Genomic DNA, 27,298 nt, shown 5'->3' with positions numbered 1-27,298 from the left:
ATAAAGAACCAATGAAGGAGAATAGTTATTATGCACAAACAGCGATAAACTGTAAACTGGTCCTTCTCAAAAAATTAGCATATTGTGATAGTTCATTATTTTCCATAATGATAAAAATTAAACTTTCATATATTTTAGATTCATTGCACACCAACTGAAATATTTCAGGTCTTTTATTGTTTTAATACTGATGATTTTGGCATACAGCTCAAAAAAATTAGCATATCAAGAAAAGGTTCTCTAAACGAGCTATTAACCTAATCATCTGAATCAACTAATTAACTCTAAACACCTGCAAAAGATTCCTGAGGCTTTTAAAAACTCCCAGCCTGGTTCATTACTCAGAACCGCAATCATGGGTAAGACTGCCGACCTGACTGCTGTCCAGAAGGCCATCATTGACACCCTCAAGCGAGAGGGTAAGACACAGAAAGACATTTCTGAACGAATAGGCTGTTCCCAGAGTGCTGTATGAAGGCACCTCAGTGGGAAGTCTGTGGGAAGGAAAAAGTGTGGAAAAACGCTGCACAACGAGAAGAAGTGACCGGACCCTGAGGAAGATTGTGGAGAAGGACCGATTCCAGACCTTGGGGGACCTGCGGAAGCAGTGGACGAGTCTGGAGTAGAAACATCCAGAGCCGCCGTGCACAGGCGTGAGCAGGAAATGGGCTACAGGTGCAGCATTCCCCAGGTCAAGACACTTTTGGGCTACAGAGAAGCAGCACTGGACTGTTGCTCAGTGGTCCAAAGTACTTTTTCGGATGAAAGCAAATTTTGCATGTCATTTGGAAATCAAGGTGCCAGAGTCTGGAGGAAGACTGGGGAGAAGGAAATGCCAAAATGCCTGAAGTCCAGTGTCAAGTACCCACAGTCAGTGATGGTCTGGGGTGCCATGTCAGCTGCTGGTGTTGGTCCACTGTGTTTTATCAAGGGCAGGGTCAATGCAGCTCGCTATCGGGAGATTTGGGAGCACTTCATGCTTCCATCTGAAAAGCTTTATGGAGATGAAGATTTGGTTTTTCAGCACGACCTGGCACCTGCTCACAGTGCCAAAACCACTGGTAAATGGTTTACTGACCATGGTATTACTGTGCTCAATTGGCCTGCCAACTCTCCTGACCTGAACCCCATAGAGAATCTGTGGGATATTGTGAAGAGAAAGTTGAGAGACGCAAGACCCAACACTCTGGATGAGCTTAAGGCCGCTATCGAAGCATCTTTGTAGCTGCATTAGTTTGTTATTAAGAATGAAGTTGTAAAGGTCTTGATTTTCCTTCTCCCTTTTAATTTTTTAGATCTCTAATTGCAGTTTTGTCTTCTGTAGGATGTCTCTTTGTAGTTCTAGCACTTTTTCTCTTGTCGCGGCTGGAGAGGATATTTGCGTCTTTCTGCAATTCACAAGTGTTTTGAAGGAATAATGAAAAAAATCTAAAAATTATATCGAGGCTGTTCTAAGTAAAATTAACAATAGACTAAAATAATTGTTAACAAAGAAGCAATAAAACCTCACTTTGCTGCATGATTTGGCGTGCTGCTGGCGCTCTGCCGGTGTTGAAGCTGATTTTTGCTGAGAAGGTCTAACGTGTGAAACAAATAACGTTACCAAGCATATTATTTTATTTTGTCGTGATCTTCAAATCGTTTATCCTCAGCAGTGATCATTTTTATTTGATTTAAGACAATAATGTTCTCTCACTCCGTGTAATATTCCTCTTGTTGAATCTCAGCTGCACTCTCTAACCCGCCAGCGTACCGTGTCTATGGCAACAATAGAATTTTATAACGGTAAAACCTGGGTCGCAGTCGTGAAACACTTAGCGGCGTCCCTTACCTAAGAGAACCGTTTAAGGGATTATATGCAACACCCTTAAATCATTCCCTTAGATAAGGGGAAATCACGCCTTAAGTATCATACTTAAGGGAAAAACTTAAGGTGTTTTATGCAACCGGGCACTGGGCCTCCAGAACACCTCAGCAGTGCCACAGGCTGATCGCCTCCATGCCACGCCAAATTGAAGCAGTCTCTTCTGCAAAAGGATTCCCCACCAAGTATTGAGTGCATAACTGAACATAATTATTTTAAGGTTGACTTTTTTGTATTAAAAACACTTTCTTTTATTGGTCAGATGAAATATGCTAATTCTTTGAGACAGGAATTTTGAGTCTTTGTTTCCATTTCTGGATAATTAGATGAACTCGATATTGATTCTCATTTCTGTGATAATAATGCCATTTCTCTACACTTATTACTATTATATAAGTGTGTCAACCTACCAACATTGAAATAAATCACTTCTCCTTCAGTTTGATGTAGTTTTAACCATCAGTATAATGTACATACCGTAATTCCTCAAATAAAGACCGGGGCCTTTATTGACCTGAACTGCAGAAGGGAACAGGCTTTTATTTGAAGCTGGCTTCTGTTAGAGGCAGGCCTGTATTTCTAATTACATCTGTTTGAAAAAATAATTGTTTTAAATAAAGCGTTTAAAATTAAAAGCGATAGCATTCCAGTGGACAGATATCATTGATTTTTTAAGAAACATTTGCAAAAATACCACATAACAACAGCCAGAAGGGCGACAAAGCAATTTAGGTCAGAATTACGGTAGCCTAATCAGTAACCATGTCATTTTGAAAAATGTTAAATGTTTATTTCAATTGCTGATAGATTACAGTAAGAGCATACGGTAGCTATGGAAAACACATGCAACACACACACACACACCGATTTCTGATTAATGATAGCTAACGGTAACGTTATTGTAACAGTAGCTATGTAACCAGCATAAACATGACCAAAAAAAATGCATAGTCTGCTTCCTCAGAGCTACACATTAGCTATGCTAAATTATATCACATCAGGGGCTGGATATATTTAGTGCAGCCTCCCGGGATCACCACTGTTGTGATATTGCATCTAGTTTTAGTTCCTCTTTGGTGGCGGCACTGATGTGGCAGCAGTACGAGTCCCACGCCAGCAGCCGCGGGGTGAAGTTGAATTTTCCCACCACAGACTTCAGCCAATCAGTGAGAGAGTCATTCATCCAGCCATTCACAGAAGTGGAGATCACTGCACTGGAGATCTGCTGCATCACCTTCACTTCACGAACAGTCCCTTTAAAAACGGCATAAGGCTTCAGTTTGATGCCCTCTGCCTTTCCAGAAAGGACAACGCTGAGATGTCTTTTCTCGTGTCCTGTGGTTTTTAGAGCCACACTCTTTGCTGCTCGTGTGTCAACAGTAGTGGGAGACACCACGTCAAACCAAACTGCAGTCTCGTCCTTTGCATTGATGTCCTTCTCTAAAATATTTTTAAGACTGACAGCAGGGATGGAAATTATCTTTCTTGTTCAACGGCCACTATGGCTTGTGGATTTCAAAATCTACCAGCCACTCAATGTTTTTACCGGCCACTTTCTTGTTTTTAACCCACAATGTGTAACCGCACGTGAAAATTAATACTACAAGCTCTACAATACTTAAGCAGTTTATTTAATCTCAAGTCTCAATGAAATACTGACAATTTCTCTTATACACACACAAACCATGAACTGATATACATTTCATTAAATGAGTAGGGCTCTGTGCGCTCTTTTTTTTTTTTTTTTTACCTGGAAGTGGCATTTAGATGATTTGTGGTCTTTTATGGCTTCCAGTTTTAGGTTTTTAGTCCCAACAATGAAATTACTAGTTTTGGCCTCTTCTGAAGCGTGTTGACGACACACCGAGCAGAACATTGCCAGTAGGGATGCACCGAAAACACAACTCTTGGCCAAAACCGAAAGAGAGGATACCAAGACCAAAAACCGAAACACTAAAAGAAGTGATGCCAATTATTAGTACCAATGCATTTATGGCTAATGCTATGACTGTGTAACTTTACTAAAAATCAAGGCATTGCCATTGCATTAATTAATATTAAAGTTTCAAATAATAGATCAATTACAAATTATGCAAATATTTATTTAGCACATTGCAACAAAATAAAATTCAAACTAAAATGTTTAACTTGACCTCACGTATGTGTACATTAAATAATAATGTACCGGCCTGCAGAAAGGTACAGAAATTGAATAAAGTAATCAAATGTAAAATAGCTGCTAAAGATTAATCCTTATTAAACTTACAAAAGCTATTCAATCAAGAGCAGTGAGTGATGTCTTTATCTTTTGTTTGACATTAAACAGAGCAGTAAAGGCTACTGCCCCTTTAAGACCTAATGGAAGGATTTGCTCGTCTTTCTCGACTGTATTCAGTTCTCTTAAGGCATATTCAGACTATGTTTGCTTGGATACTCATCAAGATGGACATGTTGACATACTTTTTTGTGGGAGTTTGTCCCTTTAAGCGCAAGACTTGAAAGAGAACTCAATATTTGCGCGCTGTGAGACGAGAGCGCGCTTTCGGATGATGCACAGAGACAGATCTTCTCTCGGCGCGCGCGAGTTATTATTTGCGTCTTCTGGCTCTACATCCAGGTAATGACGGTGAAAACGACCGGTCATATTCGGACGGCCGCACTCGCATGCATTGAACAAAGTTTACATAGAGAGGAAACAGTATGCTATTTTAATTTACCTGCCACGGTGGCCGGTAGGTGAAGCGAGTTTACTCGCCACAACTCAAAATCGCCCACATTTGGCTGATGGTGGTGCTAATGTCCATCCCTGACTGACAGCCTTGCTAACGTTGTCAACAGGGCTCTCAAGTTTTGAACTGAGTTCAGAGTGAGATTTCGGCCGTGGCGGCAGCAACGGGGGTTCGGCTGGGTACGGGGGTCTGATATGAAAAATGACAAAAAATTCGTACAAATAAAATATGTATTTAATTAGTGTGAGTGTGAGTGTGTGTGAGAGAGAGAGAGAGAGAGAGAGAGAGAGAGAGAGAGAGAGAGAGAGAATGGTTAGTGTTGTTTATTGGTGTTGGTAGCAGGTTTTTGAGGCCTTCAGCCCAGAGGTTGGTGGCACCTTAACATGAGCGCGGTTGCGCTGAAGTGAGCTGTGGTTTACAACAGAGATTATTTTACTCTCAAATAATCTTAGACAAGCTGCCTATGATTATTGTTTGCTATATCAGTATGGTTGTATTTTTTCCTCTCTTCATGGCAGTGGAAACAACTCCCACACCAATACGCCATCATTTTTAGCCATACAGATAGGCTAAGTACAAGACATAATTATAAACTGTCTACTTTTATTTGTGTACACTCAAAATAACAGCAAAGGCGCTGGATTCAGGGATAGGAACAACTTGGAGCAACTGTGGATTCAGCAACTCCAAACTTTTATTTTCTTTTATTTTCTTGTCTTTATTTCAAATATGTAATTTATTTATTAAAAGCAAAGTTTTTAATTTCAAAAGCATTTCTCAATTCAGTTAAAATAACGAAATGTAAAAAATAAAAAATAAACATTGCACCATGCAAAATTTAATTAATGCTTGAATAACACACCTATGTCCCCTTTCCATTAAAAATAATGGCTAGTGCGGTGACTGGGATACGTGGCATAATTTTTGGAATGACTTAGGCTAAAAAAAATACAACTATACTGATAAAGCAAACAATAATAATGCGCAGCTTGTCTAAGATTATTTGAGAGAAAAAATATCTGTTTAAACCACAGCTCACTTCAGCATGACTTTGTGTTGCTCCTCTTCATCTGGCAGTAAACGGCTCGAATATCTCTGCTGCCGCCATGTTTCCAGCACCTGACAAAATGCTAAATGCATTTCATGCCAATCATGATTGAGACAAATGCTTCCTTTATGTTTTGTTGAGGGTTTAAGAGCAGAAAACACAAAGTGCTGTCAGAAACTTAACTTAACACCGTTATCTGTGTGTCTCTGTGTCTGTCATCGTTGCTTGTAGTTGCCAACTAACGGTACTTCAGTGAGCATTTGATGGAATGAGCGAGGCCGTGGCGTGAATCACAGAATGTGACGTTGGAATCAAAACGTAAACGTTCTTGGGTGGAGGGAATATCTAGATCTTACCCAGATACAGCAAATCTATTTTATAATTGGCTGTTCGGTATCTATATTTTTTATTAGATTAACTGGTGCGTGGCCGGGCCGTCAGAACTCTATGGGGAACTCGCTTGATTCCTCTAATAGCGCGCAACTTAGTGTGTGTTACCCTGGCGATTTCTCTGCGTGAGAAATACAAGGTGTGAGCGTGTGAACAGGTTAAAATGCGCCCAAAGCGTGAGACTTGAGAGCTCTGGACTGTCAACGTAAGCAACAAGTTTCTCAGTAATCAGACCTGGGTCTTTCTGCGCCATGGCGATGCGACGTCAAAGTGAGAAACCATTGCGCTGTAGAAATCTTTGTAGCCAACTCCTGCTAGCCACAAACAAAACTCCCCCATCACTCAGGGAATTTTAGATCTCCAACGCTTTATTTTGTATCATTTTTCTTGATTCTCGGTTGTGTTTATCCTGCATGGAATAGATCCACTCGGGCAGTTTTGTTTCTAGTTCCTCCCTAGTTTTTTTCCTCCCGCCTCCAGCTAGCCGAGCTGTGCTCTTGTCGGCTCATCCTCATGTTTCTTCCAGTATCGGATTCTCCTGAGGTCAATGTCGAAATGTCTCGCAGATTTTTCCTGAGCATACTTTAAACCTCATTGTTTAAATGTTAAATCAAATTTTTGTATGGATGCCATAGTCCTCAAATTTCGTTTTCAATAAAGTTGTTGAAAAGTTCATCAGTAGCACTAAATGAGATCCGTGTTACATCCAATGTAGCCACTGCCGTCTATTGGCACCTGTATGTAGCGGACGCCAGCTAGTTGTTCCCGTTGCGGGTAAACCTCACTCCTTTGACCTCAAGAGACGCTCTAGCGACTAATGCTAGAGACTATAGCCTTTAGCCTCTTTGTAAGAGCGTCCGACTTTCATGTCGACTGATCCGGGTTTGAGTCCTGCTTGGATAAACTGGAATGCCCATTAAATGAAAGGCACTTAGGTGATTATCCACACAAATTTTTCCCGGCCTTTATTTGTTCGTGCTGACCACACCCCCGTTCACTATCAGATGCCCGGCGTTTAATTGACTACAGGCTTTTATTTGAGGAATTATGGTATGAATATAACTAGACTTTTCGTAAAATGTAGACAAAGCTCTTTATTACTATGAGGAACTCTTCCAACATTTCTTTAAAGAGGATTCTGCTACTGCTTTTGTTCTAAACTCTTGTAAGTTTCTGAATTCAGGGAAGTATAAGCATGAAGTATAAGCAGAAAAGTGTTGTTTGATGCTAACTCTGACCTGAACTGCGGCTTCTTCTCTGTGTGTTTGTACAGGAAGTGTTGAGTCTATAAGACAGAGTGTGTGTTTGACAGCGTGTCATTAATACATCAGTATGGAGCTCAGTTCACTTCCTCTAATGCTCTGTGAGTATGATTTGATCATTTATGCATCATTTTTGCATTGTTTATAGTGATGTAGTGAATCAGTGATCATTTGTATTTCATCTTTATTATATATTGAATCTGTTTTTCATTCATGGTGTTAATAATTTGAGTGTTAAATCATCTGTAGCTCATGATATCTGTGTGTGAAAGTGAAAAACACTTGATGTTGAGCTGAATGAGATCAGTGTATTGATCATTACTGTGATTCTTCAGTTGTTCAGTTTATGGTTTGTAATGTTGAATCGCAGATGCTGTCGTGATCTGTTACTGTCTGTTGTCTTCAGTAGATCTTCACTTTCAGCAGTTTGAGCATCTTAGTCTAAAAGGGGTTAAATTACACCCTAAAATGTAACTTCTGTCATTAATTCCTCACCCTAATGTCGTGCGACACCCGTCAGACCTCCGTTCATCTTCACACACAGATGAAGATATTAGTGTTGAAATCCGATGGCTCAGAAAGGCCTTCATTGACACCAATGTCATTTCCTCTCTCAAGACCCATAAAGGCACTGAAGACAGTCTTAGTCTTAATTGTGATGTGGTGACGTTACTGACCAATGATGTCACTTCCTATATAGCACTGATGGCATGACAAATAATCTCCACAGTCCGTTAGCGTGAGCTTCTCTTCACACTGTGGTTTCAATCAATCAATATTTCCTCTTTCACCCTCAATATGTCCAGTTATTATTGACTGCCTTATATAGACGTGAAAGAATAGAGATCTCTTGCATCAAATCCTAATTTATGCTGCTGCTTCTTTTTTTTTCTTTTTTTTCTTATTTCTTAATTATTATGTGGTGATGACCAGTGTTGGGAGTAACACGTTACAGAAGTAATGCATTACAGTAATACATTTCTTTTTTTGGTGTAACGCATGTAAGGCATTACTAATGTTCAGTAATATTTAACTTTAATTATTTCCAGTTAGGCTTGCGTTGCGTTACAACAAACGTTTAGCAAAAAATTTCATTGTAAAAAAATAAAAAATAAAACACGACCGCGAGACATTAACGAATGAAAAATGCAAGTTAGCTGTTCGTGGTCAGTCAATAGCCGCGTGTGGTGTCCAAGTGTGTAAATAAAGACTAACTGAAAGCTTCTGATATATTTGTAGGCTATAGCGATTTATTTCATTGATCTCGCTCTTTCTGGTGTACCTTAATTGTTGTTTGTAGGCATTTAGGGTGGGTTTTACAGGAGTGATTTCGACCTGTGCTCGCACTGGCCAGTAGCCTGACAAGTCAGACCCACATCAAGATGTTTGGTCTGGAAATTCACCATTGACAGCTCAATCCGAGGGGCGGATAAACGGTTGTCTTTCAAACTCCCTCTGCACGCGATAGAATAGCGCTACAACCAACCAAGGCAACGAAGGTGAAGCAGAGCTTGTTGACAGATTAAACATTCGCCGTATCCGGTCGGCTAAACTCCGAACACATCTTCCCTTTTTAAGAATGACTTCAGTGCCGTTCTTTGTTCTTTTCTCAGAGAAAAACTCCAAGTCTTCCAGAGTCGCGGTCAAAGCTGATTAGAAAGACCGCCGCCATTCGCCGGTTTCTGTGTTTTCTAGAAGCACGCAAACGCAACTCGGCCGTCATTATGGCCCCGCCCACCGACTCTCTACACGATGTGATTGGCCCGACCAGAGTTAGGGGAATACAGCTCAGAAGTGTATTGAGAGTTGCTAGACAACACTCACAGGCAGATTAGATTTGCTGCCGCTAGGGTGCGTCTAGATTTCTAGGGTAAAAACGCTTAATGGGTGAAGATGGCAACTTTTATGAGAGATTGTATGCTCATTAATTGTATCCACTCGGGCAGTTTTGTTTCTAGCTTCAGGCTTCAGCTTCAGCTTCAGGCAATTCAGTTTTTTTTCCTCCCGCCTCCAGCTAGCCGAGCTCTGCTCTTGTCGGCTCATCCTCATCTTTCTTCCAGTATCGATTTCTCCTGAGGTCAATGTCAAAATGTCTCGTAGAGTTTTCCTCCGCATACTTTAAACCTCGTTGTTTAAATGTTAAACCAAAATTTCGTCTGAGTGCCACAGTCCTCAAATTTCATTTTCAATAAAGTTGTTGAAAAGTTCATCACTAGCACTAAATGAGATCCGTGTTACATCCAATGTAGCTACTGCCATCTATTGGCACCTGTATGTAACGGACGCCAGCTAGTTGTTCCCGTTGCGAGTAAACCTCACTCCTTTGACCTCAAGAGACGCTCTAGCGACTAATGCTAGAGACAATAGCCTTTAGCCTCCTTGTAAGAGCGTACACTGTACAAAAGTAAAGGCTTAATGGGTGAAGATGGCAACTTTTATGAGAGATTGTATGCTCATTACTTTGAGTTTTTCAGAGATAAGAACGTACTTATCTTAAGAACGTATGAATGAGGCATTTATATAGCGCTTTCAAATGTACTACTGTACACCCAAAGCGCTTCACACTCATGTCAGGGGTCTCTCCTCAACCACCACCAGTATTACAAGAACGTAATAGTCAAATGCAGTCAAATGCAACCTTTGTCTAAAACCGAAAGAACTACCGACGCTTGTACCTTTTGCACGTGCAATGACATTTTTGTGTTGTCTTGTATTCAAAGAGAATAAAATAATGACAACAATTAGAAAATACAGCAACTAATGTGGATCTTGTCATGGCATTAGAGTTCACATGTTGTGTCTATTATGAATAGACCCAAGCTATTGCCAGATAATCACTTTACCTCTACTTTAAACAGACTTGGATAGTTTGTGATTCTATCTGTCATCCTTTCTTGCATTGTCTTGTGTCTTCACTTTGCCAATTATATGCTTTCTTGTTAGTAGCTTGGATAGCCCACACTCATTTTGTCCTTTTAGGATGTTAAGTTCTACTGCTGTAGTTATTTTGGTCAAAGTAACTCAAAAGTAATACAGGAGTAATGTAACGCATTACAATTCTGAGACAGTAATATTGTAATGTAAAAGATTTCTTTTAAATAACAGTAACACATAATCTATAATGAATTACAGTTTGGAAGTAACTTGCACAAAACTGGTGATGACAATGATGACCAATGATGTCACTTCCTATATAGCACTGATGTCATGGTAAATAATCTCCACAGTCCGTTTGCGTGAGCTTCTCTTCACACTGTGGTTTCAGTTGTCATGACAGCAAAGATATTCTTAAATATGTTTTCTTCACACTTCCTTTCTTTCACCCTCAATATGTCCAGTTATTATTTACTGCCTTATATAGACGTGAAAGTCTAGAGATCTCTTGCATCAAACACATTTTTTTTCTTCTATATTTAATGTTTTGTGAGTCCGTTTAATTAATCTTGCTAATATTAAGGTTGTGTGTGTGTGTTTGTGTGTGTGTGTGTGTGTGTGTGTGTGTGTGTGTGTGTGTGTGTGTGTGTGTGTGTGTGTGTGTGTGTGTGTGTGTGTGTGTGTGTGTGTGTGTGTGTGTGTCTTTTTGCTTTTTAGTGCTGATTTCAAACACCCGTCCTGGACACGCTCAAGGTGATTTCTATATTTATATTTTCTTCAAATCTTCACACATATAACACACGGACAGAAAGCATTTATAGCAGCGTGTCAAGAGTGTTCCTGTCATTTATTGGGTCCTTGCTGATGCAGATGAGCTGTGTATGAAACTAATGTCTCGTATGATTAATGTTTAAAGCTCCACTGTGTGATATTTTCCCCGGGTGACCGGACCCTGAGGAAGATTGTAGCCATTTTTAAAAAAACATCTTAAGACACATCTCTTCCAATTGCACTTGACCAATAACGAATAGCACTTAACTATCCAATAATTTTTATTTGTTTGTCCCAAAAAAAAAAAAAAACTGTACATTAACTGTACTGTGCTAATTAATTGAGACTTCTTACAGCTCTTACAGGTTGTTGGCCTTGTTTGTTTCGTTGCTTCTATTGCTCTCCCCTTTTTTGTAAGTCGCTTTGGATAAAAGCGTCTGCTAAATGATTAAATGTAAATGTAATACATATTTAATCAAAATAGGACCTTTTAGGAATAAAATAAACAACTATTTGTTATGCTTAACAAATTTAAATAATTGCATCATCCAATAGGCTACTATAGAATTAACAATAGACTATAAAAACAGAATAATACATAAATATATTTACTTAACTTACCAAAAATAAAAATGTTGTTAAGTGTTTTATTAAAATAAGAAATGATTGTAGACATTATATCATTTACAGTTATTTAGGTGTGGTTTCACTGTTTGGATGGTGTTACTGCAAACAATGACAAATATTTTAGTCAAAATCTTTGTTCACAACACTATAAAATTACTCAAGTTAATTAGCAATTTCTTATCCTACTCCCCTCTAGGTTACAGCAGCTGTAGTTTGTTTTTTATTGTCATAGCTGTGTATTATACTGAGTGCATCTGTTCACACTGATTTCAATAGCAGATATCCTATTATAATGTCCATTGGTATCAATCTTAATATATATGCAAATTATGAAAACATCTTTTAAGTTATGATATACGACCACTGCACTGGCACACCATCGGGACTGTGGTCATCGTGGCCCCAAGGGGTGTGGCCACCGCTGCGGCAGGCGTCCCTTATTTTTCTGTATTGAAGGTGGCAACCCTAGTGATGCATGCTCTTAAATATCATTACACAAAAAAAGAAAAACATACTTTACAACATGTAACCCTTTTTTTCTGTGCTTTTAGTACTGTCGGTAGCGAAACTACTTTAGTAAATGTGAACACAAGATAGGGCCCTGGGTCTGGTTAAGAAATAAAAATAAAACTAATAAACGCCTAACGTCATTGTTGAGCTTCTTTTTTATAACTATTGGTTTTAAACAAAACTTAGTAGCGGTGCCTCCGTTTAGTAGTAAAGCTAAGTTTACTTTCAATTATCCCACTAGGAATGTGACCTTTAAATTACGGTTGTAAATTCAAATAACACAACAAATTGTGAATGAAAGAAATTATATACACTTTACTGAAATAAACAAGAGATATAGCATTCAGTAGAAGGAAATAACTTGGGGTAAATGGACAAAAGAGTTAAACACTATACAATACAAAATAAACCAGTTCCAATATGAACCCTCTAGTCAAACTGGCACAAGGTCAATGTAACAGTATAATCAGTGGGCCCACACACACACACACCCCGGTCTCACATTCACTCAGTCAAAATAACCCAAAAATGTGTTGCAGGCCTGTGACGTTGCTTGAGAGCGTGGTGGCCAAAAACAAAACTGGCCGCTTCACTTTAAAAGCAAACACAAAAATATAGAGTACCTGCGCAGGCTTTGTAGTTTGAAATCCAGTTGCAACGAACGTCAGGCACAACTGTACCAGGTGGCAAAGTCAGGCAGATGGCAGATAACACTTCAGCATGGAATCCAGTGAAGAATATCACGAATCAGCAGCAGGAATAGACGAGGAGGTTATCCCGGTCAATAAACAAATGACTAAAGAAACAACTGTCCGTTTCCTGTGTAAAATATTATATCATCAGTCCCTGTAACTTATCAAATAAATTACAAACATTACTAGTGACCATAACATCGTGTGCAAACATCCTAACAATCACTAACTGTTTGCTAAACATGCTATTCGCGATTAGCGCTTTTTCCAGATTATGTCAGAATGAATACACAGCATAAACACAAAACAGACAATTTACCTTCAGATCAGTAGATAAGCATCCCAGCAGAGCACAACGATTTGTCATCCATAAACTGGGTGTAACTTATCACATTTCTTAGAGAACTAACGCGGTTTGCAAGTTCTAGTTTTTTCCTTTTCTCCTCTGCTTCAAGTGCTGCGCACATCCCCTAAGCCCCGCCCACTCATGAACAGTCACCACGGGGAAAATACCCAATCAGAAAATGGTCAAATAAAGATGAGCAGGTATTTTAATGCATGCCAGTTAGTGTGTATGAGCAATTATAAATTCTAGCAGCCTGTATTTATATATGCATACAAATAACTTCCCTCTGGGCTACACCCTCCCCCTTCTTAAAGTCTTGATGTCCTCATCAGACACTTTTATCAATCAATGATTCATTTGTTTTTTCAGGAAAAGTTTGTTTGTTTGGGGTTTTTTGTTTTTTCACAGACTGAGCAACCAGCATGTGTTCTATTGGTACTTCTCCAATTCTCCTGGAAATCTGAGTAGCCACTGATTTGAATCATCATTCCTCTATGAATGATAGTTAATGGCATATCCGAAGGTTTTCCAGGTTCATCGTAGGTCAAACGAATGACTGGCTTCACAACTCGTCTGGATACGCGAGAACCTGAAGCCTCCCCATCCTCCACTGATGCACTAGAATCAAGGACGTCTCCTTCTTCTAAATCTGTGTCCACCACAGTATCAGGAAGTGGATGTGTAACTTCAACTTCCAAACCCTCCAAACCTGTTGTTTCTTCCGAATCTTCATTCACCTGATATGAACTGTGTTCAACCTCCTCAATCGCTCCATTGCCTACATTAGGGATGTTCTCCTGAGGTACTGAGGTTTCTCGGACTTCCGTTTGGAATTCATCTAACTTGAAACGAGGAGGTGGGTAAGCATGGTCATCCTCAGAATCTGAACTGCCTGGTTGTCTTCCTTCACCTGAACTGGATAAGTCAGGATTCTTTTCCCTGGTCTGCTGTTTGGCAGTTTGAGCTCGGGTGACCCGTTTCTCAGCCACTCTCTCCTTTTCCACAAAAGTAGACATCCTAACCAGGTACCCAATTGGTAACAGATGGTCTCTGTGAAGGGTCTTGATAACACCAACCCCTTGTTCAGGCTTGACACGGTACACTGGTAAGTTCGGCAACTTCTCTACTATCACATAGGGTACCGACTTCCACCGGTCTTGGAGTTTGTGTTTTCCCGTAATTCCAACATTTCGGAGAAGTACTCGATCACCTTCCTCCAATGATTGATTTAGAACCCTTCGGTCATATCGTGTTTTGTTTTTCAGATGACTCTTGTTAGCAGCATCAGAAGCAAGTTTATAAGCTTTCTTTAAGTCTCTTCTCATCTCACTGACATACTTCTGGTATTGGATCTCATTTTCACCATCAGGTGAGGTACCAAAACAGATATCAACCGGCAAGCGAGCTTCCCTTCCAAACATTAGGAAGTACGGGGAGTAGCCAGTGGCATCGTTTTTTGTGCAATTATATGCATGGACCAGATGACTGATGTATTGACTCCATTTCTGCTTTTTGGAAGGGTCAAGGGTTCCAAGCATTGACAAAAGAGTGCGATTAAATCGCTCTGGTTGAGGATCTCCCTGGGGATGATAAGGTGTGGTATGGGATTTTCTAACCCCCAGCATTGACAAGATCTCCTTAATTAATCTACTCTCAAAATCAGTGCCTTGGTCGGAATGTATTCTGGCGGGTAAACCATAGTGCACAAAGTACTTTTCGCATAACACCTTGGCTACAGTAATGGCTTTTTGGTCCTTGGTAGGGAAGGCCTGAGCGTAGCGGGTGAAATTATCGGTTACCACCAACACATTGGCAATTCCTCTAGAATCAGATTCGAGGGACAAGAAATCAATGCACACAAGATCTAATGGACCATTGCTGGTGATCTGATTCAAAGGAGATTTCTGTGGTAGTGACTTTCGGGATATACATCTTCCACAGTTTTTGATGTATTGTTCTATCTCCGAGTTCATTTTAGGCCAGTAAAACCGGTTCTTCACAAGGTCAATAGTCCTCTCTACTCCAAGATGACCAGACTCATCGTGAAGAGATCTTAACACCATATGCTGGTATTTCTTGGGTAAGACAAGCTGTTTGATTTCCTTTCCTGAGGGCTTTTGAGTTACTCTGTGTAACAAACCATCCAATATCACCAATTTAGAACGCTCACGTTGCAGAAGACACAACCGAGGATCATTTCTCGTTGTTGTAGTAGTTATTTCGCCTGATTCTATTTCTCTCTTCACTGTGTTTATGAGAGGATCGACATCTTGAGCTTTCTTCAACTGCTGAGGGGTTAGATGCTCAAGAGAACCCAACTCCAGCTGGGTGGGAAATGCATATGCATCCGGAATAATGCTGGATGACACTCCAAGCTGGTCTACCATTCGTAGTGAAACTTCAGGTGGCTGCAACAGATTGACTTGATGACACACAGCTTTAATTCCTGACAAAGGGATTTCTTTCCACTCTTCCAGTGACTCTGTGGAACAGTTTCTTGACAAAAGATCTGCATCAATGTTTTGGCGTCCTGGACGGTACTGGATGGTGAAATCATATGTTGCCAAAGCAGCAAGCCAACGATGTCCAGTGGCATTGAGTTTTGCCGTGGTTAACACATAAGTCAAAGGGTTATTATCTGTCCTTACAGTAAATCTGGCGCCATAGAGAAAATCATGGAATTTATCCACCACAGACCATTTAAGTGCCAGAAACTCTAATTGATGGACAGGGTACCTTTGCTCTGATGGACTTAGTTTCCTACTGGCAAAAGCTACTGGTCTCAAACCTTCTGGATGCTCTTGGTTTAACACTGCTCCCAATCCACTCGTACTTGCATCAACATGTAGTATATATGGTTTGGTTGGGTCTGCGAAAGCTAGAACTGGAGCATTGGTCAAACAGTGGAGTATGCTATTAAATGCCTCAGAGCATGCTTGATCCCACCTTATGCCAAAAGGCTCAGACTCCTTGAAGTAACAGGTTGACTTGTCTGTCTCAGCTTTTCTGTTACGTTGTGTGGGAGGGTAACCTTTGGTAAGCTCAGTGAGTGGCCGCACAATAGCAGAGTAATTGGCGATAAATCTGCGGTAATATCCACAAAAACCAAGAAAGGATCTCAAAGATTTAAGATCAGTTGGCTGCTTCCAACATTTCACTGCCTGAACTTTTTCTGGATCTGTGGCAATGCCAGCTTCAGACACAATGTGCCCTACATACTTCACTTGAGGTTGACAAAACTGACATTTGTCTATAGAGATCTTTAAGCCCACCTCCTCCAGTCGATCGAGAACCTTTAGAAGGCGTTCTTCGTGTTCTTCCATGCTCTTACCGAAGACGATTATGTCATCCAAATAGACAATGACTTGAAGAAGATGCATGTCCCCCACGGCTTTCTCCATAAGCCTCTGAAACGTAGCAGGGGCCCCAGAAATGCCTTGTGGCATACGCTCAAATTGAAAAAACCCAAGAGGACATATAAAAGCGGTCTTTTCCTTGTCTTCTTCTGCCATCGCTACTTGGTAGTATCCACTTCGGAGATCGAGAACAGAGAACCATTTACTTCCAGATAAGCACTCTAGAGCATCCTCAATGCGGGGCATCGTATACTGATCAGGAATGGTACGCTTGTTTAACGTGCGATAATCAATGCACATACGAACACTGCCATTTTTCTTCCTAGCTATGACAATAGGAGAGGCATATGGACTGCGAGATTCCTTCACAATGCCAGCTGCCATTAGCTCTTGAATGTGGCGGCGTACGTCATCAATATCAGCTGGGGTCAAACGCCTCGATCTCTCTCTGAACGGACGAGTATCGCTGAGCCGGATCTGATGTTCTACACCTTTAGCCAGACCTACGTCCCATTCATGAAGAGAAAAAACATGTCGTTCTGCCAACTTATGACTCAGTCTTTTTTTCCACTCCTCAGAAATGGGCGAGTTACCAAAGTTGAAGAGCTTAGGATCTAGACGAGCAATCTTGGTATTATCCTTCTGTACCACTGTCACTGTATCAGTGACATACATATGAGCAAGGACCGTGCCCACAGGCAGGGAGATTTCCTTTAAGGACTCATTCTGCATCAACACAGGGAACCTTTTCTCATCCACCCTGGAAGAAGGGAGTACAAAGGACTGTACTAACATACCAGCTGGCAAAGGAAGAGAGCTAGGTGCTTCAACAAGTAGGATATCTTTGTCTGTCTGGGAAAATTTCTCCACTTTGCAGGTAACCAAACACTCTTTTCTAGGAGCCATAGTGAGGGGACCCGGGCCTAGCCATTTCACTTGTCCTACAGCATCATCTTTTACTTTCTCCGGGACGGACAGTTGTTTCTGTTGAAGAACTTGCGAAATTAAGGGCTGTAGCCTAAGACATTTAGCAGACATATTATCTGGTATCTCCTGACAGAGATCAGCTAGCCGTCTGAACAAATAGGCATTTGTTCCAATAATGACAGGAACTTGGTCTGAGTTTCGGGGTTCCGGACATATCAGGGCAAGTACTGATAAAGACCCTGCAATCCCTAGGTCTTTGGGGAACTCAATGTCTACCACAACATAACCTTTGTAGGGGTAGCTTGACTCACTCAGTCCCCATATGGCCAAACCGTTAACTGGCTGGATGGGTACATCTGACAGATGTTTGGAGTACCACTTCTCGAAAATAATGGTGACTTGCGAGCCACTATCCAGCAGGGCTTCACACAGATGACCACAAATCTTAATATCTACTGTAGATGAAGGCCCTACTAGTCCCCTTGGAATGTTAGATTCTTGCTTCAAAGTTTCAACAGTGCTCCTCTTCACATAACAGTTTCTCGTTGACTTAGTCTGGGTGGATTTTTTTTCCTCCTTCAGCCTTCGCAAGACATGAAGCAACTTCTGAATCACCTTTGTTGGATTCTCTGGAACACTACATCTTGTAGCAATATGCCCATCTTGACCACACCGATAACAAAAAAAATCATCAGGATCTTGGAAAAATGTGCTTCTCCCTTGTATAACTGAGCTGCTTGAAGTGTCCACGGATTGAGTCTTGGGCTCTTTCCAATCATTAGCAGACTTTACCGCCATAGTGGTCAACTGAGTCTGTAGCTCTTTCACTTGCTTTCTCAACGCTTGCACTTCACTATTCTGATCTGCTTTAGCTGGCTTCTTCGGTGCAGTAACACTACTACTATTTACAAGAACAGTAGGTGTGGCACTCCCTGGGGTAGACAACTCTCGCACCATTAACCGCAAATCCTTTATTTCTGTACGTAAATTGGAAAGTTCAGATTCTTCCAAATTTACAGGTTGGCTGATCTGCGCAGTTCGAACATGCGGTCTCCTCACAGGCGCACTGAGCTTGTGCCGTGCGGCATCCTGTTCTTCCTCCTCACGAATTTCGTTAAGGAGCTGCAAAAAAGTAGGAGGATGGGTCTTTCGTTCTCTCAGTCGTAAACGCAACAGCAGGATCTCTGACTCGGTAGCCCCCCTTATAAGCTGCTCCACCCGTGCTTTATCAGCTAATGTGGACTCTAGGCCTCCTTTCTGCAATACCTTGGTAAGAGATCGCTCCACCCTGCTCAAAAATGCAGATAATAGCTCACCAGGATGCTGGCGCAGCAGTCGGAAAGAGAAGTACAGATCTTCGCCTGACTCAGCTGTTCCAAACACACTTTCTAACGCCTCTATGTATTCCATAGGACTGGCATTTGGATTCGTCATTCTCACAGCTTGAATGATCTCCAAGGCTGGACCCTTTAGACTTTCTACAATCCTTCTCCTCTTCTCTTTGTTTGAGCAGTCACACTCTTCAATCATGAGTCTGGCCTGATTGCTCCAACTATCTAAAGACTCTTCCCCAACCGGAGTAGGACTTACACCTGATAGGGTTCGTAGACGACGATAAGCACTGCTCTCTGGAATGGGTCTAGCTGTTTTCTCTAACAGTTCCCCAACGGCTCTAATGATAGACTCAGGGCTATCTCCAGATGTTAATTTAGAAGCTTGAATAGCTTGAAAATCCTCCCAAGTCTTTCCTTCTTCTCTTAGTAATCTGGACAATTTCTCTGTGAAACTATCAGGATCATTTGTCTCATTCTCCTCATTGACCACCGTTATCATCCAAGCATTACCTCCACTCAAGGGTACAATTTCAGGAGGGATTACTGCTGCATCTACTCGTTCACGACATTCGCACAACACATTTAGGCAACTTTGCTCTGGCTTAAATACTTTCCCTCTTACTCTTACTCTACCAAGAGCTTTGATCATCCCCATGGTCTCCTCAATGTGTGCCACATCGGAGTCTTCTGGCACTCTGGATATCATAACTGCATGAGCCGGATCAATTCCTTCACCCCTACACCAATTACGGAATTCAGCCATCATTGCAGTTCTCTGTGTGCTAGCCATGGCTGCTCTGCTTTGCCTCAACTAAATCTCAGCTATCCACTTGCATCAATTGCACAAAAAAAACAAAAAGATCCCAGCGGTGCCTCCATTTATGTAACCCTTTTTTCCTGTGCTTTTAGTACTGTCGGTAGCGAAACTACTTTAGTAAATGTGAACACAAGATAGGGCCCTGGGTCTGGTTAAGAAATAAAAATAAAACTAATAAACGCCTAACGTCATTGTTGAGCTTCTTTTTTATAACTATTGGTTTTAAACAAAACTTAGTAGCGGTGCCTCCGTTTAGTAGTAAAGCTAAGTTTACTTTCAATTATCCCACTAGGAATGTGACCTTTAAATTACGGTTGTAAATTCAAATAACACAACAAATTGTGAATGAAAGAAATTATATACACTTTACTGAAATAAACAAGAGATATAGCATTCAGTAGAAGGAAATAACTTGGGGTAAATGGACAAAAGAGTTAAACACTATACAATACAAAATAAACCAGTTCCAATATGAACCCTCTAGTCAAACTGGCACAAGGTCAATGTAACAGTATAATCAGTGGGCCCACACACACACACACCCCGGTCTCACATTCACTCAGTCAAAATAACCCAAAAATGTGTTGCAGGCCTGTGACGTTGCTTGAGAGCGTGGTGGCCAAAAACAAAACTGGCCGCTTCACTTTAAAAGCAAACACAAAAATATAGAGTACCTGCGCAGGCTTTGTAGTTTGAAATCCAGTTGCAACGAACGTCAGGCACAACTGTACCAGGTGGCAAAGTCAGGCAGATGGCAGATAACACTTCAGCATGGAATCCAGTGAAGAATATCACGAATCAGCAGCAGGAATAGACGAGGAGGTTATCCCGGTCAATAAACAAATGACTAAAGAAACAACTGTCCGTTTCCTGTGTAAAATATTATATCATCAGTCCCTGTAACTTATCAAATAAATTACAAACATTACTAGTGACCATAACATCGTGTGCAAACATCCTAACAATCACTAACTGTTTGCTAAACATGCTATTCGCGATTAGCGCTTTTTCCAGATTATGTCAGAATGAATACACAGCATAAACACAAAACAGACAATTTACCTTCAGATCAGTAGATAAGCATCCCAGCAGAGCACAACGATTTGTCATCCATAAACTGGGTGTAACTTATCACATTTCTTAGAGAACTAACGCGGTTTGCAAGTTCTAGTTTTTTCCTTTTCTCCTCTGCTTCAAGTGCTGCGCACATCCCCTAAGCCCCGCCCACTCATGAACAGTCACCACGGGGAAAATACCCAATCAGAAAATGGTCAAATAAAGATGAGCAGGTATTTTAATGCATGCCAGTTAGTGTGTATGAGCAATTATAAATTCTAGCAGCCTGTATTTATATATGCATACAAATAACTTCCCTCTGGGCTACAAACATAAGAGTTTATTTAATTTAATTCAGTATCAGTTTAACTTCAATACATTTCAAACTGCTACACATACTTTCGGGTGCAACTCTCATTTGCCAAACCAGTACACATGGATATATTTAAGCTAGCATTTGCTCATCAAAGGTTACTTCATCTAGTTCTGACCTCATGGGGGAGGGAGAGAACCTGGGATGTAAGTGTTTTCTTATATGTTTTGTCTTTATGGTTTTGAGCTCTGTACATGTTAGTAAATGTAAATAATATATGTTGTAGAGTTAAAATGTTGTGAAGGTTTTTTTGTTTATGTCTTGTCATCTGTTTTCCCCTAAAATGGTATGCTCCAGAAATAGGAGGAGCCAAAGCCTATAAAAGAGGCAGCCATTTAAGGGAAAAAGGGGGATAGTGTGAAGAGATTGAAATTCGGTTCGATACGATACACTGTTGTCACGGTTCGGTTCGGTATGTTTTAGATACAGCAAAAAGACCTTTTTTATATAATTGTTTTATTAAAACTAACAAAGTATGATTTTTATTTTATTTTATTTTTACATTGAACAATGAATGACGGAGTTATACTTTACCCATCTTCTATGTAGTTACAGGAATAAGACATTAGCTCTTTACATTCGCTCTCTCCACACTTTTTTCACACACTACTGCTTCTGTCATCCCTTTGGCCAAATCCTCACTTGTGTGACTCTCAAGGGGTGTGTCTGAAGAACGTGGCTGTTCAGCTCCCATTCATAATGTAATGTGCCGTTACAGTCAGGTAGCTTTGTGTAGCCCTTGACATCTAGCCGTTTATTGTCAGAGCAACCGTTGTTGCTTTGACCAGTTGGTTCTCTGTTTGTGCTTTTGTTTTTTGGTACAAAGCAGGAATTACTGGCTGAAATGGGCTCGTGAAGGAACATTGTAACAGGGCTCAATTACTTTAAGCACGTTCTTAAAACTCTGTCTGCGGTGCAGGAGCCGCACGCCCTGTTGTGCTTTCACATATGCTGCGTTTGCAGTCTGCAACCGTTAACATGCGTACGGAACAAATACGCACTGCATAGACTACGCACTGCAGACAGAGTTTGTGTGAAACGGGCATAAGGTCTCATATCCGCGGCTATAAATGGACCACTCGCTGCGGTGATGTCTTTTGCCATTTGAATAAGTTGGAAATGTCTGTCTAAATGCTGCGGGGATAGTTTGTGGCTGTTTCTCCTTTTTATCATCTTGTTGTCAGCGTAAATGAGTTGATTGACATGACATGAATTATTCCCGCTGCTGTACCATCATGTAGCAAATGCGACATAACGTTGTTTTTTTATCCATCACTCTTGCCAACACCATCATAGCTTACAAAGAATCCAAAGTTCACCTAAACACCAGACCTGTTGGTTATTGGAGGATCTTCTATTTCTGGTTTGTTAAACGCAATAGCCATTTTGCCACGAGCATTCAGCGTGTACTGAGTAAGTGAGCACCTGACTGAGCAGCCTAAAACATATTTGGTGTTTTTTACTTCTTTCTCTTCGGCGGTGTCAGGGGCATTGCCTGTTACGTCGTTTTGGTTATTGGGCTACCTTGTTGAACGCATATAATTATATTTCACACACTTTTTTATTTTCCAAATCTATTTAATTAGTCCAAGAACCGTTCGGTACACAATGCGTACACCGCGTACCGAACCGAAAGCCTCGTACCGAACGGTTCAATACGAATACGCGTATCGTTACACCCCTAATATATATATATATATATATATATAATTTTTTCTCCTTTCACCTTGGTAAATAAAACCACTGGACCGTGCATTTTTGTCCCCAGTCATCTATTTTACACCTCTGTCGGCTGGTACATCCTAACACTTACAATTACATTTCAAATTTCAAATCACCAATGAAATCTGACAACAACTGTCTCATAAATTTGGTTTCTAGGTGCTCGAATCATGACAAATACCTAATTTTTTAGCCTGGACAAAGCTAATGCGCAATCCTAAACACACATCTCTGAACACTGCCTGTTTCTATAGCAACTGGAGCTTCCAACAGCAGTGTAGTGACATGACTTATCATTACTAATCAATGGCTCTTGGCTCTTTCATTTAAAAGGCGGGGCTTATTCGCCATTTTGAGCTTTGGGCTTTCTCCCATTCATAAGTAATCAGAGTCCACTGTTCCTATAGACCATTTCAAGGACGTAAACAATAACAAACGCGTTGGAACGCTACTGCGCATGTCTGGTCCTGAAGCATTTCCGGTGGCGCCACAGAGCAGTCAAAACAAAATGACTAGCGCATACTTTTTAAGTCTAGCTAAAACAGAACAGATAAGATATTTACAGAAACTAAAAATAAACGATAACATGGAACTACCGGACCCTTTAAGTCAGACGTTGAGGCGACAACTTTTCATTCAAAACGTAAAATCTTTACCTGAACTAACGTATCCAGACGTGTACCATTATCTGGTTGAGACCGAGTGCGCATACACGAGAGAAGCGGTAAAGGCATATCGTAGTCTCGATGCTTACAACTACTTCCTTAGCGGAAAAGTTGGTAACATTTGTTCCTACAACGTAGACGATGTTTGTCTTGTGTTTGGTGAAGTTGGAGCAAGTCAGACTGTGTCAAAAACGTACTCTGCATGGTTTGTTGCTAAGGTGACCAGGGAGGTTATTAGTGGGCATTGCACTTGCATGGCAGGGTAAGTAGGTAACGTTATGTCTATGTAAATAATAAATCACATTGCTAACCGAATTCTAGTAAACGAATTGTTGTTTCATTATTAACTAGTGCATACGAAATTATTGTATACGTTTCAAAATGTTTGTGGTTAGGTTAGGTGAAGTGTGTAGCCATGTTGCTGCGATTCTTGTTGCTGTGGAACAATGTGTGAGAGAGGGTTTGAATGCTCCATCTGTGACATCTGAGCCCTGCATGTGGTCACGAATAAACAAGAAGGTGAATACAATTTAATTCTGGCTGGTGTCTTTTTTTATTCTAATTCATATTAAATTCGAATTCATCACATCCCCTACTAAAATTAACCATGACAATAATTGAAGTTATACCATGATAACCAAAAAGTAACCATGGTTTTGCTACACCAACCTTGGTTTAGCCATGGTATTTGTAAAAACACAACATGGTTACTGGACTTTTACCAGGTCAATAAACCATAGTTAATTTTCATAAGGGATGTGTTGCTGCTTTTAGATAAAAGACGATACTTGCAGATTAGTTAGAATCACGTTGAAGGAGAGGGTTGAAGATGGCGCCGCTATGTTTGGCCGGCCACTTGCTTGTCTGTTCTTTCGTGTTTGTTTTCCCTACAGTCTCGTCGCTTACTGTTTACGACCGCACCACACTACTGGAATTGCGTCTCACAACTCACCGCCTCCTAAACTCACAGTCTTTTAATCTTCCACCACCATTGTTGTCACAAATTCCCCCTTTTCTGAGACGCCCTGTCTGTCTGCTATCAGGCGGTAAGCGCCGCAGAAGGCGCGGTCGGAGAGGCGGACAACATGTCAGGCTGAGGATTTACCTGGATTCATCGTTGCAGAGGTGTGGAAATCAGCCTGGATTTGGCGACGCTAGAAGATCGCGGGATTGCTACCGGTGGCTTCGGCCGGTAAGCCCCTTCACTTGCGTCCCTTCTCCGTGCTCCCGCCGTGTTGGAACATCTATCCGGGGTTGCATTCGTAGTAACCTCCGTCCAATTCAGTGCGTGACATCGCTGCCTGTCAACAGCTTGGCTACGCTCCACATGGCACTTTGCAACACCAGATCACTCAATAACAAAACATTTGTCCTCAATGACATCATCTCTTCTCATAATCTGGATTTGCTTTTCCTCACCGAAACCTGGCTTCCCCCAGGTGACGTCAGTGCTTTCTCGGAGCTCCTCCCCTCTGGCTACCTTTACCTAAACTCCCCGCGGCAAGTGGGTAGGGGCGGGGGGATAGCCACCGCACATAGACAGTCTCTGAAGTGTCGCCAGTTGTCCACTAGAGGGTATTCCAGCTTTGAGCTGCAAGTATTTGTACTAACACTACCCAGTCCTATTTTATGTGCAGTAATCTACCGCCCACCCAAATTAAATAAAGTTTTCTTAACTGAGTTCTCAGAGTTCCTAACAGAGTTCCTGGCAAAGTTTGATAACATTTTAATTTGTGGTGATTTCAACATTCATGTTTGCTGCCCCTCTGATAAACCGGCTAATGATTTTAAGGCACTTTTAGCTTCATTGGATCTGGTTCAGTCCATATCTGGTCCAACTCATAGGTTAGGTCACACTCTTGACCTTATCATCTCTCGCGGGGTGATTGTGACAGCTTGTGAGGTTGTGGATTTTGCCATCTCGGACCATTCTCTCATTCAGTTTGACATCAGTGCCGTATCATCAGAACCTACAACTACTGCCCCTCATCGTCGTCGCATTATCACCTCATCTACTGTTGAAGATTTTATTGCTTCATTTTCCACTTCTGATTTTGCTTCTGTTGAGTTAGCACCTCCTTTTTGCCCGGACCATTTCATTTCTTCCTTCAACACCGTCTGCTCCCAGATTATGGACTCTGTTGCACCCTTTAAGGTGAAGTCGACTAAGGGTCCTCTGGACCCGTGGCTCAATGATACAACTAGGTCCCTTAGGCGTCGATGCAGACAGATAGAGCGTAAATGGAAGAAGGATAGGTTGCAGGTGTCATTAGAGATGTTTAGAGACAGTCTGGCCACATATCAGAGAGCACTGAAAAAAGCTAAAGGACAATATCTCTCCCATCTCATCAACAGCAATAGCCACCGTCCTGGAATTTTATTCAATACTATTAATTCTATCATTAATCCGGTGTCTTTTGCCTTGAATGATGTGTCTGAAAGAACTTGTAATGCATTCAAGCAGTATTTTGTGGACAAGGTCTTGGTTGTTAGGCAATCCATTATTCAAGACTCTACTGTTGTCATGCCGACTGGTGCGGCGCAATGTGTGTTAGAGAACTTTGAGGGAGTTACTCTTGGGGAGCTCAAAAAAGCTGTCCTTGAACTGAAACCTACCACCTGCCCTTTAGACACTGTTCCTGCAAGGATTCTGAAGGAGGCTGTTGACATCATTGGTCCCTGTCTTGTCTCCTTCATAAACAGCTGTCTTACTTTGGGTATTGTTCCTACCGTCCTCAAACATGCCATCATTAGACCGTTGCTTAAGAAACCCAACCTTGACCCCTCCATTCTATCAAACTTCCGCCCTATTTCTCACCTTTCATTTCTGTCAAAGTTGATGGAGAAGCTTGTTTACTCCCAGCTCCAGGCTCATCTGCAATTACACGGCATTGGGGATACGTTCCAATCTGGTTTCAGGACCAGACATAGTACTGAATCTGCGTTACTGAGGGTGCATAATGACATTCTTGAAGCACTTGATAGAAAAAACTCTATGGTTCTAGTTTTACTGGACCTTACCGCTGCATTTGACACTGTGGATCATACAATTCTCATTTCTCGTCTTCAACATGTTGCTGGTCTGCAGAAAGTGGTGCTGAATTGGTTCACCTCATACCTCACTAATAGAACCTTTTCAGTAATGCTCAATGACTTTTCCTCCTCAGCTGCCCCTATGTCATCTGGAGTACCACAGGGTTCCATTCTCGGTCCTATTCTGTTTTCTCTCTACATTCTGCCACTTGGTCAACTCATCTCCAGACACAACGTTCATTTTCATTTCTATGCCGACGACCTCCAGATCTACCTTCCTGTGATACTGAGTAATCGGTCGGCACTGGATCCTCTCTATAATTGTCTTCAGGACATCAAACAGTGGCTTTCCCAGAATTTCCTTCATTTAAATGAAGAAAAGACTGAGTACATCCTGTTCAGCCCGGATTCATCCAGCAGTGCTTTTACCTTTGGACCTACGACACCTCAGTTTGCTCCGTCTGTACGTAACCTGGGCGTTATTTTGGACAAAAACATGCTGTATGATAAACAGATTGGTGCAGTAGTGAAGGCGAGTTTTTACCAGCTAAGACTTCTTAGTAAGGTCAAATATTTTTTGTCCAGAGCCGACCTTGAAAAAGCAATTCATGCCTTCATCAGCTCGAGGATCGACTACTGTAATGCCCTCTACACTGGACTAAATACATCTCTTATCAGTCGCCTTCAACTGGTACAAAACGCTGCCGCACGTCTTCTCTCTAACACATCTAAACGGTCACACATCACCCCTGTCCTCCGCTCGCTTCACTGGCTCCCAGTGCAGTTTAGGGTGGAGTATAAAATCCTATTGTTTGTGTTTAAGGCCATCCATGGATTGGCCCCAGTATACCTCACTGAACTAGTAAAAATATATCAGCCAGCCAGGACACTCCGTTCCTCTG

The 27,298-nt window shown here is 41.3% G+C and overlaps 2 protein-coding genes across 3 annotated transcripts in view; one reads left to right on the top strand and one right to left on the bottom strand.

Annotated features, from left to right (window-relative positions):
* The window catches only part of LOC137070891 (B-cell receptor CD22-like), a 58,124-nt gene that overhangs the window by 14,146 nt on the left and 16,680 nt on the right, over nt 1–27,298 (top strand). The window lies entirely within an intron of this gene.
* Nucleotides 12,371–20,799, bottom strand: LOC137079491 (uncharacterized). 2 transcript variants are annotated; one of them, XR_010905525.1, is made up of 2 exons: nt 13,087–20,799; nt 12,371–12,894 (listed from the first exon to the last, which is right to left on the bottom strand). XR_010905525.1 is itself a non-coding variant. In XM_067447447.1 (2 exons), the coding sequence occupies exon 2, from the start codon at nt 19,518–19,520 to the stop codon at nt 13,479–13,481; it is 6,042 nt and encodes a 2,013-aa protein (XP_067303548.1). In that variant the 5' UTR covers nt 19,521–20,417; nt 20,610–20,799; the 3' UTR covers nt 12,371–13,478. The 2 variants fall into 2 exon arrangements, 1 of the variants encoding a protein (XP_067303548.1); XM_067447447.1 differs by having other exon boundaries at nt 12,371–20,417; nt 20,610–20,799.

Source organism: Pseudorasbora parva, chromosome 1 (genome assembly GCF_024679245.1).
Source record: "Pseudorasbora parva isolate DD20220531a chromosome 1, ASM2467924v1, whole genome shotgun sequence".
NCBI lineage: Eukaryota > Metazoa > Chordata > Actinopteri > Cypriniformes > Gobionidae > Pseudorasbora > Pseudorasbora parva.
This window is presented reverse-complemented; position numbering and strand designations above follow the sequence as displayed.